This window comes from Pollicipes pollicipes, unplaced genomic scaffold (assembly GCF_011947565.3).
Source record: "Pollicipes pollicipes isolate AB1234 unplaced genomic scaffold, Ppol_2.1 Scaffold_7261;HRSCAF=8764_pilon_pilon_pilon, whole genome shotgun sequence".
NCBI lineage: Eukaryota > Metazoa > Arthropoda > Thecostraca > Pollicipedomorpha > Pollicipedidae > Pollicipes > Pollicipes pollicipes.
This window is the reverse complement of record NW_023597054.1, coordinates 34,352,367-34,369,275: the sequence shown is the minus strand read 5'-3', so window position 1 is coordinate 34,369,275 and position 16,909 is coordinate 34,352,367. Positions and strand designations below refer to the sequence as shown.

Below are 16,909 nucleotides of genomic sequence, written 5' to 3'. Positions count from 1 at the left end.
ACTGAATAGGATGCTAAAGTCATGACAGAATATGCCACTAGCGTGCGATTATTTCAGCATGGCTCTTGGTGTTGTGTCGATATTTCACCCTCTCAGAATGTTTAGTTAAACAATTGCACCTAACTGTAAGTTTGACGAGTATTAAGCCATGGTAGCATCGCCTTGAAGCTATAAAATATGCACTATATGCTAGGCCAATGACATGCATGGTATGTCTGGAGGAGCTTATGATAAAATGTAACGCCCCTGTTTTATAATTTCTACACAAAGAATTGACTTCTTCCAGTGACATTTAATACCAACAACTGCAAGTTAATTACATATGAATTTGTGGATAAGAAAACACATGTTGGAAAAGGTTAGGTGTAGACTAATCACCAATACCCGCAATGCAGTTAGCAATATCCCCAAGAGCTCTGCGGGCTCTTTAAGCCCGCGCCTTGCGAGCCTGCGGGCTCAAAGGTGGCAGCACGAGTGTGCGCCCTCTGCATCTTTAGAAGGCTATTGGCGGTTCCACGCGTGTCACGGGTTGACAGTGCATGGTGATACAGTGCACGCGCTTTCAGAGATGCGGTGGGCGAGACGTGTGTAGGTTCTATGCATTACGCCCAGGTAAAAGCTTAGCTCGTAGCTCGTGGCTCGTAAAAAGGAGGGAGCTCGTAAAAAGCTCGTCAAATTTTTGTCATTTGAACTCGGTTAGAATCGTAGAAACATGTTCATAGGGACGAAGCCTTTCACGGTACGGTACAGTTGCTGGCCACTTTTTGAATGTGGTACTGCTCGGCACTGCCACTGATCCCCTTCACAGTGAAGGGTCGGCCAAATGTAACCAACATCTTCCTCGACATCGGTTCTTGTCCTTCCAACCAGCGACAGCAGCCACAACTAAAGTCCCACCGTGTATTATGACGTGGCAATGACACCGATGCTATATCTATCGTCTGCAACACCCTTCCATCAGCGTGGAATCCTCACACAGACCGCTTTCATCTTCTCTGGACCGACCATCACGACCCGATCCCTCGCCTCGATCTCGATCTCGGTCTCGTCCTGATCTCGATCTCGATCTTATCCTGACTCCAGCTCGCGCCCGCTCGGCGCTCAGTGGTCACTCTGAAGCTCCTGGTCGAACATGTACTCGGCCAGGTTGGGCTGCAGCAGCTGCATCTTGCGCAGGGTGGTGATGTGGCCTGTGAACTCGCGCACCCCCTTGTGCTGCTCGTCCAGCATCTCAGCCGTCAGCCAGTCGGCCGCCTGTAGCGAGGGGCGTCGGTTACATGGCCGCCTCACGGAATGGTGGCAATCACATGGCAGCGAGCACAAGAGGCGTTGTTCACGTTCAGGCGTTGAGTTTTGTCGCAGGAGGGTTATGATTTTATTCGAACCAAAACCGGATGGGCTGTTTCCATGGGTGACATGCACTAAATGACACTGATTCAAGAACCTGTTTTGCAGCGTGAGCGTTAAGAGATGTCAGCAACGAAAACGAACTGATCCAAACGCATTGACGTCTGGTTGTCGTCTGCTAAAGGACTCCACGGGTTGGGTAAGCCCATAGGTACTGATGTCGGACGGATAACAGGTTGGGCTGGGTACAGATTTGTGGAAAATTACGGGCATAGGTAAGGGAATGGGTACGCGTTTGCGAGATGTTGGTAGTTATTTCAAGAAACAACACGTATTGCTACTGGTTACGTTTTTTTGGGTCATATTTAGTTTCATTTACGCCTCATTTGCGATTGTGAAAGCAAAATAAAAGGTTGAGTGCACACCATACTGAACTTACAAAGCAAGCGAAATTCAGCTTGAATGCAAACACTTGCACACTTAGGAGGTAGAATGCAGGAAAATGCAAGGTGCGGGTAACGTGTGGGTGCGGGGAATTAAAAACAGGCAGCGGGTGAATATGGATATGACCCTATGGTTGGCAGAAAAATTCAGTAAAGAAGATCTTATCCGTGAAGGCATCTACTGTTTGCCGTGTTGCAGCCTACGGGCCATTAGATCGTTAGAAATCACACAACACGCAGCACAGTAAAACACATACCTGCGCACCAACACACACACTGACACGTACACCCCCACACACCCACGCACAAAAACATCCACAGACACAGACCATTCCTGACTTAAGATAAATCTGAGTAGCAATGATATTGTTTGCTTCGAAAACCAAGGATTGTAAATTAAGATTGCTCTTAGTACCTGTGAAACATCTTATGCATCCATCGAAAAAAACTCAAGGTGAATGGACAAACTGTAACGTGAATATTGGACCCTTCACACGGCCGATATCTCGGTCATCACGCCAACAAGAAACTGAAGTGGTTGCCAGTCACGTGAACAAGCGGCGCACAAAGGCAAGGACTTACATGCCAGTCAAGTTCGCAGACTTTTATCATATTGGTGAAGTGTCTGGTCACGGCCTTCTCGATGTTCAGCGCGTCGGTGAGCGCCTCGATGCCAGTCTTCCAGGTATCCTTCAGCGGCTGCTGCTCTTGTCAACAAAAAATGCGGCTCTCAGTCTGTTGCCCGGTCAGGCGCACATCATACTTTTTTGGTGAATTCATCCATGAACTTTTGCAACATAAGGCCCGTGGTTTAGCGCACAGTTTCAGACAAACGCCGCATACTTTTGTAGAACTCACATTTTACCGTTTGCTTTAATCATTTTTGCTGCCATTCATCTGAAATGTTTCCATTTTCGTACCATCTTCACTGATCTTTTTTACTTGTTATGTCATGACATCTCTGGTGACTTCCTTATTTGGTGATATTCTTGCATACTTATTCGTGAGTTTAAGATGTTAACTTGCGCAACTCGGTTAGGCGCTATTCTTAAGTTATTCTATTACAAGTCTCATTTCCGCAACTAGCCAGTGAGCCTACCACATCCAACTTTTTATATTACGTAGCAAAAAAAAAAAAACACAAAAAACTCAAAAAACGTGGCTCATGATTGAAGCTTCCATAGCTTGCTCAACGTTGATTGAGAGCCAATTGACTTCCAGTTTATTTGGCAATGGTGCTCACTGACGCCAGATCTGAACGACTCGACGATAATCTTCCTCCTGACCTTACACGACGCATGACCGTGTAATGCATGATCGTGACCATGGTTATGACCATGACGCATGACCATGTAACGCATGATAAGGTGGTAACAGGTTTTGAATGACGTTGCGTCATGCATGGCCGGATGATCTTGAAAAATCCTGCACTATATAGTCTTCACATCTCTGCGGACGTGTAGCTCGGAAACTGAAGGGTTTTAGGTCTTAAAAGGGCAGGGCTGTAAACTGCACCGAATGGTCTTCAAAACAGTCACTTCAGTTCAAAATCCCATACAAATGTGGAGCACTCCCTTTAACTGGTGCGCGTGTAGAGAACGAAATGTCGTGTGCATGCGTGTGTATGTGTGTGCGTGTGTGCGTGCGTGTACGTGTACGTGTATGTGCGTGCGTGCGTGCGTGCGTGCGTGCGCGCGTGCGTGCGTGTGTGTGTGTGTGTGTGTGTGTGTGTGTGTGTGTGTGTGTGTGTGTGTGTGTGTGTGTGTGTGTGTGTGTGTGTGTGTGTGTGTGTGTGTGTGCGTGTGTGTGCGTGTAAGTGCGTGTGCGCATGCCCTTTCGGGCGACGTTCTCTTGCATTTGGCTATGATTTTATATTTTTTAAGCCTAATTTGCATCCTTGTTTTCGGCGTTATTCTCAAAGGGAGACGTTCTGCGTTTGAGGATATTGAACGAAGGATCCGATATAATGATTAAACTAATTTATAAATATTGACACACTTCTTAGTGCAAAACACTGCTCTAGACAACACAATTTCTCCGTTTAGTAAATATGCTCTTCAATACGTCGTTGTTTGATGACGAGGTCCTCGCTTGCGCAGCATTGACTGAGAGACGCTTGACTGCCGTTATATCTGGTAATCGTGCTCAGGAATGCCGTGCATGAACCGCCCGATAAATTTTGCGCTGCGAGCTCATTTGAGCTGGCGATTGTTTTCTGTTTAATCTTGTTGTTGACTGACTATATAGTATTATAAGTCAGTCAACATGGTATATTTATGTTAAAGCATTATTTTTTATTGCTGCCTACATCTGAGAGTCGTCGGCTAGCACAGATGGCTAAATCTATCGCGATTCTAGGACCCGGACGCCTTGTGCACTCAGTGACCGGTGCGACTGTTGACAGGAGCATGCAAAAGCAATTACACGGTGGTCACTGAGACTTACGCTATGTAGATGCGTGTCGTGAAGTTAGGGCCGAAAAAACTTAGGGCAAGTCTGATGAGGCTAGGCTGTTGTTAAGCCATTACTTGTTTCTAAACAACGCCAGACGGTTAATAATAAAACTCTTGCTGATTAAGAGGGGAAGTGCTAGGCTTCACCAGACTCGAAAGGGAAGTAGAGGGAGCGGCAATTCCGTTGCTATGCTACTCCTACACCCACCCTTGCGTTTTGCTTGTGGACTTCCTTAAGCTAACCTACATGGTGGTGAGCGTTCAGTATTGTGTTTTGCGTATGTCTTGCAACGCAAGACTCTTTGTGGGGAGTCTCTTGTAACCCGAAGCTGAAGAAGTCTGATACAGTGGACCACCATCCGACACCAGCCAGGAGAAGTCACTGTTGTACGCCTCTCGCTCTTACCTCCCGCGAGTGTGTGTACAATATTGCATGCTCCCGGCGCAGTGGACGTACGTATCGAGCCTGCAGGTAGTTGGTGTTGTGGTCTCCACGCATGAGCAGGTAGTCGGCCAGCTTGAAGGCGTGTCCCCGCTCCTCGCCGGCGTGGTCGAAGAACATGTCCGAAATGCCCGGACGGTTGACGTTGTCCTGGGCGAAGTGCGCCCCCTGCCCGAAGAAGCGGCGCCGCCTTCAACACGCTAGCCACCGGGTGGATGAACGGGTGCATAAGCCTCCACCGTGTTGTATGGCATGTCACACGTCACACGTCGCATGCCACATGTTTGCGCAGCACACGCCGTTTGGGAACGCTCTAGTCTGAGTTCAAACATTCCGCGGACCAGGGCAAGGTCCAAAACTAAAGAGAAAACTCACAGCAGCGCCATTCAACCCATTGGTGGTGGCTTCATACGACAAACACTGGCAAGATTTAGAGTGACGATGCTCCGGAATCAAATGTGTTTAAATGGAAAAGCGTCAGAATTATGCTAGTCTCACCGAAAGTTGAGAAACCTGTGTACCATGTCTTCCGCCCAGGCTGTCATCTGAGCGGTGAAATCAGGAGGTGTCGGCAGGACTTACCGCAGCCAGGTAGGTGATGGAGGCGTCCAATTCCCGGGTGATCTGGTCACGGATGGCCGTGGCGCAATCCTCGATGTAGCGGTAGTTCTTGGCGCAGGGAAGACCGCCGCCTGCGGCCGGAGTTGTTTGTTCATCATTTAAAGAGAACGTTTCACATTTGTAGATATTGAAGCAAGCATCAGCTGTGATGAAACACGCTCACTTATAGCTACTGGCATATTATTAAGTGGAAAAACTGCTGTAGACAGTACAATTCTCTTTTTAGTAAACATGCCCCTCAATGCGTCACGGCTTTATTACGTCATCATAACTTGTACAACATTGATTGGGAGCCGATTGACGGCCGTTATATCTGGAAGTCGAGCTCACGAACGCCATAAATGAACGTCTCGACCATTTTACTTTATTGGCCTTGTTTGCCGCATGACTTATGAAATGACAGGATTTGAATGACGTTATTATGACGTCATGAATGCCAAGGTGACTTTGGAGTACTCTCCCCGATGTAACTTTCCCCATTTTCGCGGGCGTGTAGCTCAGAAACTAAAATGGCTTGAAGGAATGAACGAGCATGGCTATGCGATGACGCATTTCTGGGGCGAAATCTCACGTTATTCGTATACTCACATTTGTCTTCCGGGTCATTGGCGTTGAGCGAGAGCCCGGCCATGGCCGAGGCCACCAGAGAGAGCAGCAGCAGCAGCGTCTTCATGTTCAGGCCACTGGTGTCAATCGCCTGGGGCCTGCGGCAGGACAGACTGGCCGTCCGAGTCGCCACACTGGACACTCTCGGATCTCTGTTATCAGTCCCGGCCCGTCCACTGACGCCACCGCCGCCGCCGGGCAGCAGCCAATCAAACCACATCCGCGCAGAGCAGCACCCTCGCATCAAAGTCCAATCAGGCCAGGCGAGGACCTAATTTTGCAATAACGACTGAGAACCCGCGCATGGACGCTCCACAACTAAACACCGCGGCGCGGGATGCTGTGCGATGGCCAGTTGTTTTGCCTGTCTGCAAATGCACGTTACTGTTTAGCCGTGCTGACACGCTATTTGAAAAGCCGTTTTGATCAGGCCCCTGACGTGTCGCACCCAGAAGATGCACGCAAACAAAGAACGGCCAGAGATCAGCCAATGGCGCAGTGTTACCACCCCGACAGATACGGGCCGAGTCACCCTAGGATTAGTGACCGGGGCGAGCATATCGAGTGTGGTACCTTGCCTTGGTCAGCTTTCGACCGGGTCCTAGTCTCCCGTCGGCTTTCGTCCCTGGAGGAAACAGGTAGGTAGGTACTTGCTAGATGTGTGATAATTTACTGTTATGTGACTGCTTGCATGGGGTGAGCAAGTGTCTGTGATCCATACGGTACGGTGGCACGACTAGGTTGTTGTACAGCCTAAATAATAAATTCAGGCTACAGGGTGGTGTTTACGTTTTTATCTTGGAATCTGACTCCCTGTAAAATACGCACGTCTTATTCACCCACACAGTGCCCTCGAAGCAGGCCTTGCACGCCGCATGTGACGCAAAACACGTATTTATTCCTTGGTTTGTTGTGCCTTTGGGAGGGGTTTAGTCTGCTATGCTGTGGATATTTCAAGCGGTTGAAGCGACCAGCCCTCATTCAGGGTTTGGCTCGCGCCTGGATAACAGCTGACCATCAAAGGAATCCCTTCCTCAAAGCCAGTTGGCCGTTCGCGCCCGCGTCGGTTTGGCTTGTGAGTCAGAAATAGCCATCAGCTTTCGGATGTGGGTCACGATATTTCACCATTTGCCGAATATGTACGATTTGATCTGCATGCCTTGTTTTATTTTGCGGCTCCAGGTGAGCGTCATGCGGGGCAAAGAGGCAGTTATTGGTGAAAATTCGTCACACATGTTTTTTATGCTGCTTTCACTGCTGCTTGTATTTTGTGGAGAAGGAGCGGGCATGATGTCTCAGGGTCAGAGGGCCCGCTGTCTGGGAATACTCAGCTGTAAGTTGAACTTGGACAGGGGCCTCAGCGACGATTTGGGGATTCACATGTGAGTTGAAAGAGCTGGAGAGTTGGAACTCCCTGACTAGGTACGTTTCCACGCGCCTGAATTCAACAACACCCATATATCTCAAACATAGCGTACATGCCGTGTAAACGTGATGTCAACGTGGCCTTCACGATAAACTGTTTACAGAGTTGGTCAGCAGTTCCAGTGTTGACGTAACGGTGCTTGCGCTTCGTGACGTTTACTAAACCGAACACCGTGTTTTCCAAAGGGCCTGCGCAATTTCCACCGTTCCATTTAGCACCACACTCAACGGATGGTAGTGGACGCAACGTTACAGAAGTGTGCATGACCGCACTGGCGATATGCCTAGTATATGACCGAACATGACCGCACTGGTGATACGCCAAGTATAGGACCGAACATGGCCGCACTGGTGATACGCCACCTGACACGTGACCAGGGGCGCGGTTCCGCAAACTAAGCTACGTCACTGAGCAAGTAGCACGCACAAACCTACCCTCAAATACGATGAAAACTTTTTTTTGCCCAAATTGACCAACTTCCACCTGAGAGTTGCGTGGTTGGATTGAGGGGGGGGGGGGGGGAGCGCGGCTAAAGGTCATCAACTGAATAGGAAACTATACTGTCATAAAGCTGATAAACTATGTTACCTACAGTACTTGCCGAAGCTTTCTGTTTCAAGGTCAAGGAGTTCGTTCATTTCACTGTCATCTCGGTGATGTTTGATGTGCAGGATGACGAGCTAAACCGCAGACCGAGAGGACCTTAATCTCAACTTATCAAAATTTGGTAGCTTCAGCGGCCCAACACATCCAGTCGCGCTTTTGATAGGCCTATATCTTTTGACAGGCCTGTATCTTTTGATAAGTCTATGTCTTTTCACAGTTCTGTATCCTTGCATTTACGGATCGCGCCACCTCGCAATTTTCGGATAGAAACAGCAAACATTTTTATAAATTGTGCTGCCATGTCTCCTGGGTACTGAATTGCACTGTTTCGTCGAGCAGCGTACTCTTGCAACATTGCAATACTAGTATTCCGCTTCTCCATTCCGTTGAAAACACGCGTTCGAATCAAAGCCAGCTCCGGCGACCAGGTATTAGTTGATTGGCTAACAGTAACGGAGAAGAAATCGGACAGTTGTGCTGACAACGGTGTAGGCCAAATGTGTGCATATTCTCGCGCACGATTGTGCGTGAACCATGAAGCGCCCGTTGCCAGATGTTGTTAAGGATGCGTGCCAGATTTCGGCCACCAAAGCGGACCAGACAGACCAGCGGCAGAGACGTGAGACCAGCTGCGCAATGCAGGCGAACGGACCGTTGTCGAACCAGAAAGCGACCTCGGCACTTATCCTCAAAGCCTCCAAATCTGGCCTCAAATAAAGCAAATCACGCTATGGCCTGAGCCGAGACAGATCGAGCTATGATAACTACAAAGACTATCATACCAGATTATAGTGACTTATATACAACAAAGTATTATGGATCTTCCACTGTTTTTGCCTGAGTCACCAAGAGCATACACAAAGCCAGATCAGCTCATCTCGACGATTAATATTACCATGCCTTGACAGGTCACCGCAGGAAGTGCACTCACGCCTGGTAAAGTAATGGGAGGAGGCCATTCCAATGCATTGGTAACTTGTAACCGTAAACAAAAAAATGTAGTGGCAACGGACTCCATCCGCTTATATTTAGGTAACAGCTCCATGGTGGTAACAATCACGTCTGATATTCTTTTTTCGTCCCGCGCCATGAAAGCCGTTTCGCCGGTTATCTGCCAGCTGCACGCAGTGCGAAGCCTGCCCTGCCCGCAGACCGGGTATTGCGCCATCTCGTCCAGACCAGCGTATGCGTGAAGCACTGGCCGCACCGCTGGTCATCTTAGTTAGAAGGGTCGCGGGTTTGCTGTTGACCAGCGAGATTCCTCTTCTAACTTACCAGACCAGCACTAGTGATTTTTTTCAGATTGACGTGTTTAAACATCTCTGTTTTGTGCCTCCAGATCCAAAGATGCGCGCGTTTCTCCTGTTCGCCGTGCTGATCGGAGGTTCACTGGCCTGCCAGAACCGCTTGGAGACCCTAGTTCAAGAGGCCAGCGGTGGAGCACCTGGTACGTGCAGATAGCGTTTGCTACTGACCCTCTGCGCAACGGGTCGGAACCGTTCTCGTGATAGCAGTTTATGCTGACTTTTACTGCGTGTATCTCCTGTATCAGGCCAAGTCAAGATAAAAAGTGTGTCCTTCTAGTGGGCTATGAGCGTCGCTAAAAGTGAATGGACCTGGAATCTTTCTCAAATGGTTAATGCACGCAGCGCGAAATGGTTAACGATGACATTTCACAAAGTGGGAAGACCATAACACCCTTGCCCCCCCCCCCAGACTCCTGTGTAAATTTAGTTATTCCCTCTGATTAACTCGATCCAGCTCCATATGCCCACCACAGCAGTGTCTCTTCTCGCTATCCATGGGGGTGTCAGCAAAGCGCGCGCTTCGGGCAAACACAACCGTCCCACTGGCAGATCTGTCTACCGACGTACGAGACGAGTGCAACGCGCGGGTGGGCACGTTCAACTCCGTGCATGCGCCCCAGTACAAGAAAGTGATCAACAAGGCTCTGAAACTGGCTCTGCAGTACATGTCGATCGTAAGTGAACCACCCCTGCAGAAGAGGTGAGGGGGCACGTGTGGCCCGTGTTTGAACATCCGAGTGTTCGAAAAATGACGCAGAGAATCGCAAAGAATAGCACGTCAGACAGCAATGCTGAGTTAGCGTCTGACCGCCTCCGGCCGGCTGCACCTGTGTGTGACGAGCGTCCGCATCACCGTTTCCAGTCCAGCCACTTCGGCCGAGACACCAACCACCGACTGGGCTTCCAAAAGCTCTTCAAGAGTGCCTCGGACGAGCGCTTCGAACAGGCCGTGTCGATGATCAAGTACGTGGTCAAGCGCGGAGGCACCATGCACCAAGCCCTCAATGTTAAGGTAAGGGTACCAATCGAGACCGGTATTACATCAGTTTTTGAACCTCGTGCTCATTTGGTGCCGGGATTGTAGCTCAGCACGCCAATCAGACAACACAGTTGCCAACGACATCGTTCTCGCTCCTGGGTGTATTCATTTCTGGAAAACACTTGAAAATCATATTTGCCCAGAACAGTAAAGCCAATCACGCATTATTTAAACGACGCGCCTTTACAAGTCCGCGTGCCGCCTGCGTGACCGTTCTGCGGCCTGCGTCGTGTGATGTTCCCGTTCATCTGTCTGGCGTGGGGCGACGAGGCGTCGGCTGCCATGTCCGCCCCGCCCCGCAGCTGCCGACGACTGGCCTGTACAACCCGCTGCCGCTGCCCTCCCTCGGCCTGGCCCTGACCGACGCCAAGGACATGTACGAGGAGCAGGCGCGCCTGCACCGCGGCGCCCTCTGCCTGACGGCCACCGCCGGCGGCATGCTGAAGCCGGCTGCGCGCTCGACGCCGATGTGAGTTCGCAGTCGGACACGGAGCACACCAGTGCGTCACGGGAACATATGTCACGGCGCTGTACGCAAACTACGGGCATATGTAAGGTGGATTTACCATGGTCAAGACGAGAGGGATACGCGCCATCACCACGTGGTATATCCGAGACCACTGTGACGCTATCTTTCAAGGCACTTGTTTTCACGGAAAGCCTCCGTCTTTCTCTTTTGATTGGCAATCTGTGGTGAGTTCGCGCAACGAATCTGTGCAGAATGACAGAACGCAATTTCGGAACTTGCTTGGAAGGACGACGTAATTTTTAAATACGTACAGGCGTAACTTTCAAGTTCAAACGTAGTTTTCAAGTTCAAACGAGGTCAATGACACATGGGGTCCTGTTCGACTTTACATTGATCCTCGATGACTGCGCTGGACCTGATTCAGAACACGACATTGCTATCATTTTACTTAAAAAACGCCATTCTAAGTAAATGCAGGTGGTCATTTCCCGCCTTTGCCTTCCCAGGCATTAGAGAAGACCTGACCTGAAGGTCACTGACTGATCTGACCTGAATGGGTCACTCACACATCACTGGATCCCGCTGTTGTTTTTGTCTTGGTTCTAGCTCTATTTGGGACCCAGCGGTGAGAGAAGGTCGATCCGACATGAGTGAAAATGGCTCCCGTCTCGCGAGGGTTAACGCAACATAGCTACTGCTGTGGTCGGGTGACTGGTCCTCCGATTTTCGCTGTCCCGAGGACGCGGTGAACGTTGCAAGCACCGTGATCGTGACCGCATCAGACTGAAGGTCATATTGAGAGCTGAACGATTGCATGATCTGACTTGACACTTGTATTAACACGCATGTGTTTGACTGCAGGACGATCAGCTCTAGCAATGCATAACGGGCTCCAATTTGCTCTAGCCGACTGCTTCGCTTTAGTCCCAGTTGCAGCTATGAGTATCTACCTTGGGCTGGTAATGACGGGGAGGTACTTAATTTCCCTACGGGTTCACTAATGCGAGGTTAGGACTTACTCAAGTTCATAACTTTGGGATGACAGGTAAGCTTTATTCGTCCCACGCCTTCATTCCTCGTACGATAAATGATGAGTTGATGGTGCCTCGTTTGAGCCGATGGATTCATCACGGCGCCGCTCTGACACCAGCCAACCATTGCAGCTGGCTCACCAGGCTCAGGACGCCCTCGAGTCCGAGGTGGAGAGGGTCAGCGGCCTGGCGAGCAAGGCCAACCTTCTGGCGTCCATGTTCACCAGCGGCGAGCACAGCCTGGCCGAGCACCTGTTCGACCAGCAACTGCTGAAATAGTGTCACAGGTGGCAGCACCGTGAGCACTACGGACACCCGGTGCCAGCGCAGTCGGTAGTAATCACGACAGAAGGTGGCGCTGTGAGACAGAAGGTGGCGCGCCGATGCCGGGCGCTTTTGTAATTGTGGCACGCACGTCTTTGCGCTATGTACAGAGTGAAGGAGAGTCAATACATCTAGTGCACTTACCGGACACGAGTCGTCGTTGATAACACTCATCAAGTTTTGGAATGGAACAGAAATATGCGTGTCACGCCATACGGGTAACCCGAGGGACCCCTCTACCAGCGTTTAACCAGTCACAGTAGCACTGCTGCGCAAGGATTCAAATTGTGCTGGGTCAGTTAGGCAACTCAGAGTCAGAGTCGACTACATTTATTTCAGACAACAGGAGCCAGATCTGGAGTCGACCCCAGCCTGTACAACTCAGAGGAAGTCGGAGCCCGAATGACCTCTGTGTGGTATCAGTCAGAGTCGGAGCCGACTTGAGTGGGGCCTAAGTCTGTGGAGGAGATAACACGCTTTTTGTGCTTCGAAAAAACCCACACAAGACGTTTGTTTTTAGGATGAGGCTGCGAGGTCGCTAACACCAATGATATGTTCGTACATGCATACCTGGTTGAGCGGACGCGCCGATGACTCACTGGACTCAGCTCCGATTCCGCGGATGTTTCACTGGACTCGAGTCAGACTCCCCCGAAGCTTCACCAGACTCCGCTCCCGACTCCGACCCGCCACAACAATTCAAAGGAATCAATTTCGATGACTCAACGGATATTTGCTTGATTTTAGAGCAGGCTCAGACTGTATCCGAAGCTACCGGCAGGCTTCGTCGGTGTGCTTTCAACATCAGTACATTGCTGTGTGCGTGTCAGCAGTTTCTGACGTATTGGATACTCACTTTGACAGTACAGCAACAGCACCGTCAAGCCAGCGTTTTTTTGCAAGGTTCTCCTTTTTCATCAAGGATCACCTGCATTTAGGACATCCCATGCGAGAAGGCACTCACCTATTGCTTTTTGCATGTGTACCTAATCTTCGGTCACGTGCAAGCGTGTGGAGATCGCCGTCACAAATAGGCCCACCGTGGCAAGCTGTAATGTACAGCTGACGTAGACAAGAAGCAGCGAGCTGGGGTCCTGGCCCTGTAGCCATGATGTTCTAAAACATTACGCCAGTGACCACGCTTGGTTCTAAAATTATCAGTGTTTCACGCGCCGCTTGCGAGCCACAAACTCATTCAGTTACATAAGTCCCACTCTCACTACATCACTTCACCATACTGTTACTCTGGCTGAAAACTTCGCATTGAATTAGGAGAAACATGTGGCGAAGATAATTATTCATCCTTCCGACAAAACTGCACTTTGATCACTTGTGAACGCACTAACAGAGCTTGGGTCGTAGCTTAATTCGAAAGCATTCGTGATCTACACGAAGTCTTTGCTGGAATCGTGTTAAAGCATGTATTCATATATACTGTGACACGCCAAAATGGCACACAGGATTCATGAGTGATCCTTCATCAGATGGTGAAATGCTATGGTTAGCTGAAATTCAGCGGCATCGTAACGCCTGGTAGGATTGCACCCCGATCCTGGCCATGGACTTGCGTATTTCCCTTCCCATCCCCAGAATCAAGTACGATGTTATATGATTACTTGGTTGATCTCCAAGGCAAATTGGAAGTTCTTCAGGGTGCTTGCTTTAAGAAGCGTCGTTTTTTTAACCGGTTCCCTTTTTGAACATGGTCGTTAATGTTCTTCAGAGACCAGATGTCATCCCATTATTCCAAGAAATAGCAACATCGGACCAGGTGCATTTTTTACGGACACTTGAAAACTATGGCAGTCGTGATTTACAAGAAACACTAAATATCATCTAATGATATGCCGACCAATACATCGATACCACACCTGTACGCACGAGGCTCAGTACCATTGACGGGCCAGCGCGTACCCTTTCGAAAAAAGGTGCGTTATTGCATTCCAGCTATCGCAATCACGGCCCGGCAACGCTTTACCCGCTACTCGGTGCAGGGCTGACCAAGCTCAGGCACTTACAACGACCACGGACAAAAGACAAAGCACATTACAAAGGTGAGGTAGGGCGAAAGTTGGGAACAAGCGGCACCATGAAAATGAAGCTCCGACGTCAGTTATGTCATTTAGCACTATCACTAGGGTCGACCGCGCGGCAAAGGCGACGCAGCGCTGCCACCACCTGACGGGCCGCAGTGACCCGCGGCACTGAAGCGGGGCGTGACGTCACCGGCAGCTGACGCGCGCCGCACGAGCTGTCCGTCTGCGGGCTAGTTGGGCACGCCGTCCTTCCGTGCAGCCTTGAGGCGTCCACGTACCAGGTGAGCTCGCGCACCAGCTTCTCGGCGTTGCGCTCAATGCGCTCATTCTGCGGCTGCCCGTCGGCCGAGAAGTTCTGCGTCACCGTCGGCACGGTGAACTGGCACGGAATGCTCACCATGCCAGCTCGCTGAAGTGGGCCCGGGCGAACGCCGCCGCCCGCATCCCGCCGAACTGGCCTACAGTGGGAGCCACAGGTCAGCACACACTGCTGGACAGGTCAGAGGTCAGGTCAGTCAGTGGCGGTCACGGTCACCAGTCAGGTGACCACACAACCACGCCGCCGAGCTAAGTTGAAGCTACTGGGCGGCGGCTTCGCGGCACGGCATCGGGCAGATTTCGGATACATCATTGAACAGGTCACCACGGGCGACGTGGAAACCTCACCCGCCATTCCGCTTCACAAACATTAGCGAAGACGCAAGCAGTATCCGTCCGCAGGCCAACAAGCCACGCTAAGCCCCTGAAAAGGGTGCAACTAAGGTCCGTGACTGCATCATAAGTCAGCTATATCTCTGTAAACGCCACTACCCGAACCCCGTAAGCTGGTCGTTATTCCGACGAAAAAGATGACCATATGTGGCACGACTCGCTCATGCTCGGGCTCATGTCCAGGCCGGTCACAGCTACACAGCAGCCAAAGCTCTCACACAAGAGACCACTGCTGGGGCTGCCAACAGACGTGGTTTTCGGCTGGGTACTCTACAACCAAACCAATCCCACATCACACAAGAGCAAGTGACACTCCCACCAGGCGAGCCAGGACGCCGCGCAAGTCGGCAGCAGACCAGCCGCCTAATACGACGCACCCAAGGAGTAGCAGGCCATGCCGACGGGCCGGTGGCGGTAGGAGGCGGGCGGGAAGTGGTCCAGCATGTTGACCAGCGCCGGCGGCAGTGCGCAGTTGTACTCGGGCGTCACCACCACGAAGCCGTCCGCCGCCTTCAGTGTCTCATTGGCATCCCGCAGCCACTCGGGAGCCGCCGAAGCATCCGGCATGAAGTGCAGCGGCTGGCGCAGCATCTCGAACGGCATCTTCAGCGGGTCTGCGGAGCGCGGGACCCGCAGGGTGAAGCCAGCTGTGGCCACGTCGCATGTGACGGATGGAGTCACGTGAGCGGCGGACAGTGCCCTTACTGGACCACAACACTCAACTCGTCAGCAGCTCAGCGACGGTAGCCACTTTCACTGTCGTTAGGTGTCTGAACAAATGCAATTGGTAACGAACGACGCAGCGGCTTTCGTTAATGATTCGGGACTGGTGCACAGTGAAAGCGACAGTTGATTCCAGATTGGCAACCGAAAACGATATATGCGCCCTCACCCAGCCTGACCAGCACTATGTGAAGCCTTGCTAAGTAACCTACCGGCCCGACTTTTACCATAGTGCAAAGCGGATTATGAATAGCAAAGCGGATTATAAATACAGATCGAAGTGCCGATATGAACACGAGCACACAGCTTTATCATGACGGTCCATGCGATTGCGGATAGTCATGTGGCACTTAAGGCTGTGCACAGGTGGTCCAAGCCCCAAGCTGGAAGGTATGCGCACAGCTCACTTGCATATCTGTCGCGCGGTGCAACAGACGCGCATTCCCCATTCACGAGACAACGTTTCCAGACATAGCCACACTATCTGACGTACACGCCCACAGAACAATCCAGCCCAATTTTTCAAAGAAGACATATTGAACAGTGCACGGAAAACATGTTCTCCGTTGTCTATAAATCAACGTCAGAGCGAAAAGCACAGCCGGCACGTTGTCGTCTGGCCGCACAGCCTCACCGAAAACGGTCACATTGTGGTTCTTCTCCTTGAGGAGCTTGATGAGATGTGTGGCAACGCGTTCACCGTTCCTGCCCTCTCGAGTCGATCCCAGAAACAGCACCAGACGTGACATGACGACCTCCTGAAACACGAGGGCAGACGTACGGCCGTAGGACCCTTTTCAGCTCACGAGCAACTGGCAGAAGTACAGCCTGGGGGTGCGTGTGACGTATGTAGCTTATGGATGACCCGCACATCCCGGAGGGAGACATACAACCCAACACGACTAGTCCGGCCCATGTCCGCGCCGGTGGACAGGGCCGGTGAACGACTTACGTGTAGCGCATCCGCAATGTGAGACCGCTGACAAGATCGTGCTACGCATTACAGACAAATTTCCAAGATGTCCGCCTGCATAACCATTATCACTGAGCTCGCTCCACATGCTCCACATGCAACAACCTATCTTAAAGGGGCAGGCCTACATTTGAAAATATTGAGGCGAGCAGCACGTAACGTGTGAAGAACTCAACCGCGGCTTTTGATACGCTTTGATGTGAAAAAGACTCCACTAAATAACAAGCTTGCAACAGCAAACATTTATGGTCCTCGCTGCGTCATCGTTTAATTACATAAAGAAGCGTTTTTATGACATCATATTCGCTGCCCGGATTGCTCGGTCATCACAATCGCTCTAGCGGACGGGATG

At 50.9% G+C, this 16,909-nt stretch overlaps 3 protein-coding genes across 3 annotated transcripts; 1 reads left to right on the top strand and 2 right to left on the bottom strand.

Annotated features, from left to right (window-relative positions):
• Window positions 1-886: 886 nt before the first annotated feature.
• LOC119113214 (ferritin subunit) lies at window positions 887-5,993 on the bottom strand. Its single transcript, XM_037237570.1, has 5 exons — window positions 5,895-5,993; window positions 5,268-5,377; window positions 4,701-4,853; window positions 2,373-2,492; window positions 887-1,254 (listed from the first exon to the last, which is right to left on the bottom strand). Exons 1-5 carry the CDS (start codon window positions 5,977-5,979, stop codon window positions 1,102-1,104), a joined length of 621 nt encoding a protein of 206 aa, XP_037093465.1. The 5' UTR covers window positions 5,980-5,993; the 3' UTR covers window positions 887-1,101.
• A 463-nt stretch (window positions 5,994-6,456) lies between these two features.
• LOC119113256 (uncharacterized) lies at window positions 6,457-12,267 on the top strand. Its single transcript, XM_037237610.1, has 6 exons — window positions 6,457-6,550; window positions 9,284-9,391; window positions 9,801-9,925; window positions 10,114-10,263; window positions 10,593-10,759; window positions 11,923-12,267. Exons 2-6 carry the CDS (start codon window positions 9,292-9,294, stop codon window positions 12,062-12,064), a joined length of 684 nt encoding a protein of 227 aa, XP_037093505.1. The 5' UTR covers window positions 6,457-6,550; window positions 9,284-9,291; the 3' UTR covers window positions 12,065-12,267.
• A 2,276-nt stretch (window positions 12,268-14,543) lies between these two features.
• LOC119111334 (NADPH azoreductase) lies at window positions 14,544-16,342 on the bottom strand (the record flags this gene model as incomplete). Its single annotated transcript, XM_037235149.1, is given in 3 exon segments — window positions 14,544-14,608; window positions 15,239-15,475; window positions 16,219-16,342. Coding segments are annotated over 3 exon segments (417 nt in total).
• Between the last annotated feature and the right edge of the window lie 567 nt (window positions 16,343-16,909).

What these genes read in the sequence shown, in the direction of transcription:
- LOC119113214 (XM_037237570.1), bottom strand. Translation starts at nt 5,979, where the DNA reads ATGAAGACGCTGCTGCTGCTGCTCTCTCTGGTGGCCTCGGCCATGGCC. An exon ending in CAATGACCCGGAAGACAAAT is followed by an intron (nt 5,378 to 5,894) that starts GTGAGTATACGA and finishes CTCCGGCCGCAG; the next exon opens with GCGGCGGTCTTCCCTGCGCC. An exon ending in ACTACCTGCAGGCTCGATAC is followed by an intron (nt 2,493 to 4,700) that starts GTACGTCCACTG and finishes TGACAAGAGCAG; the next exon opens with CAGCCGCTGAAGGATACCTG.
- LOC119113256 (XM_037237610.1), top strand. Translation starts at nt 9,292, where the DNA reads ATGCGCGCGTTTCTCCTGTTCGCCGTGCTGATCGGAGGTTCACTGGCC. An exon ending in CTCTGCAGTACATGTCGATC is followed by an intron (nt 9,926 to 10,113) that starts GTAAGTGAACCA and finishes CACCGTTTCCAG; the next exon opens with TCCAGCCACTTCGGCCGAGA. An exon ending in ACCAAGCCCTCAATGTTAAG is followed by an intron (nt 10,264 to 10,592) that starts GTAAGGGTACCA and finishes CCCGCCCCGCAG; the next exon opens with CTGCCGACGACTGGCCTGTA.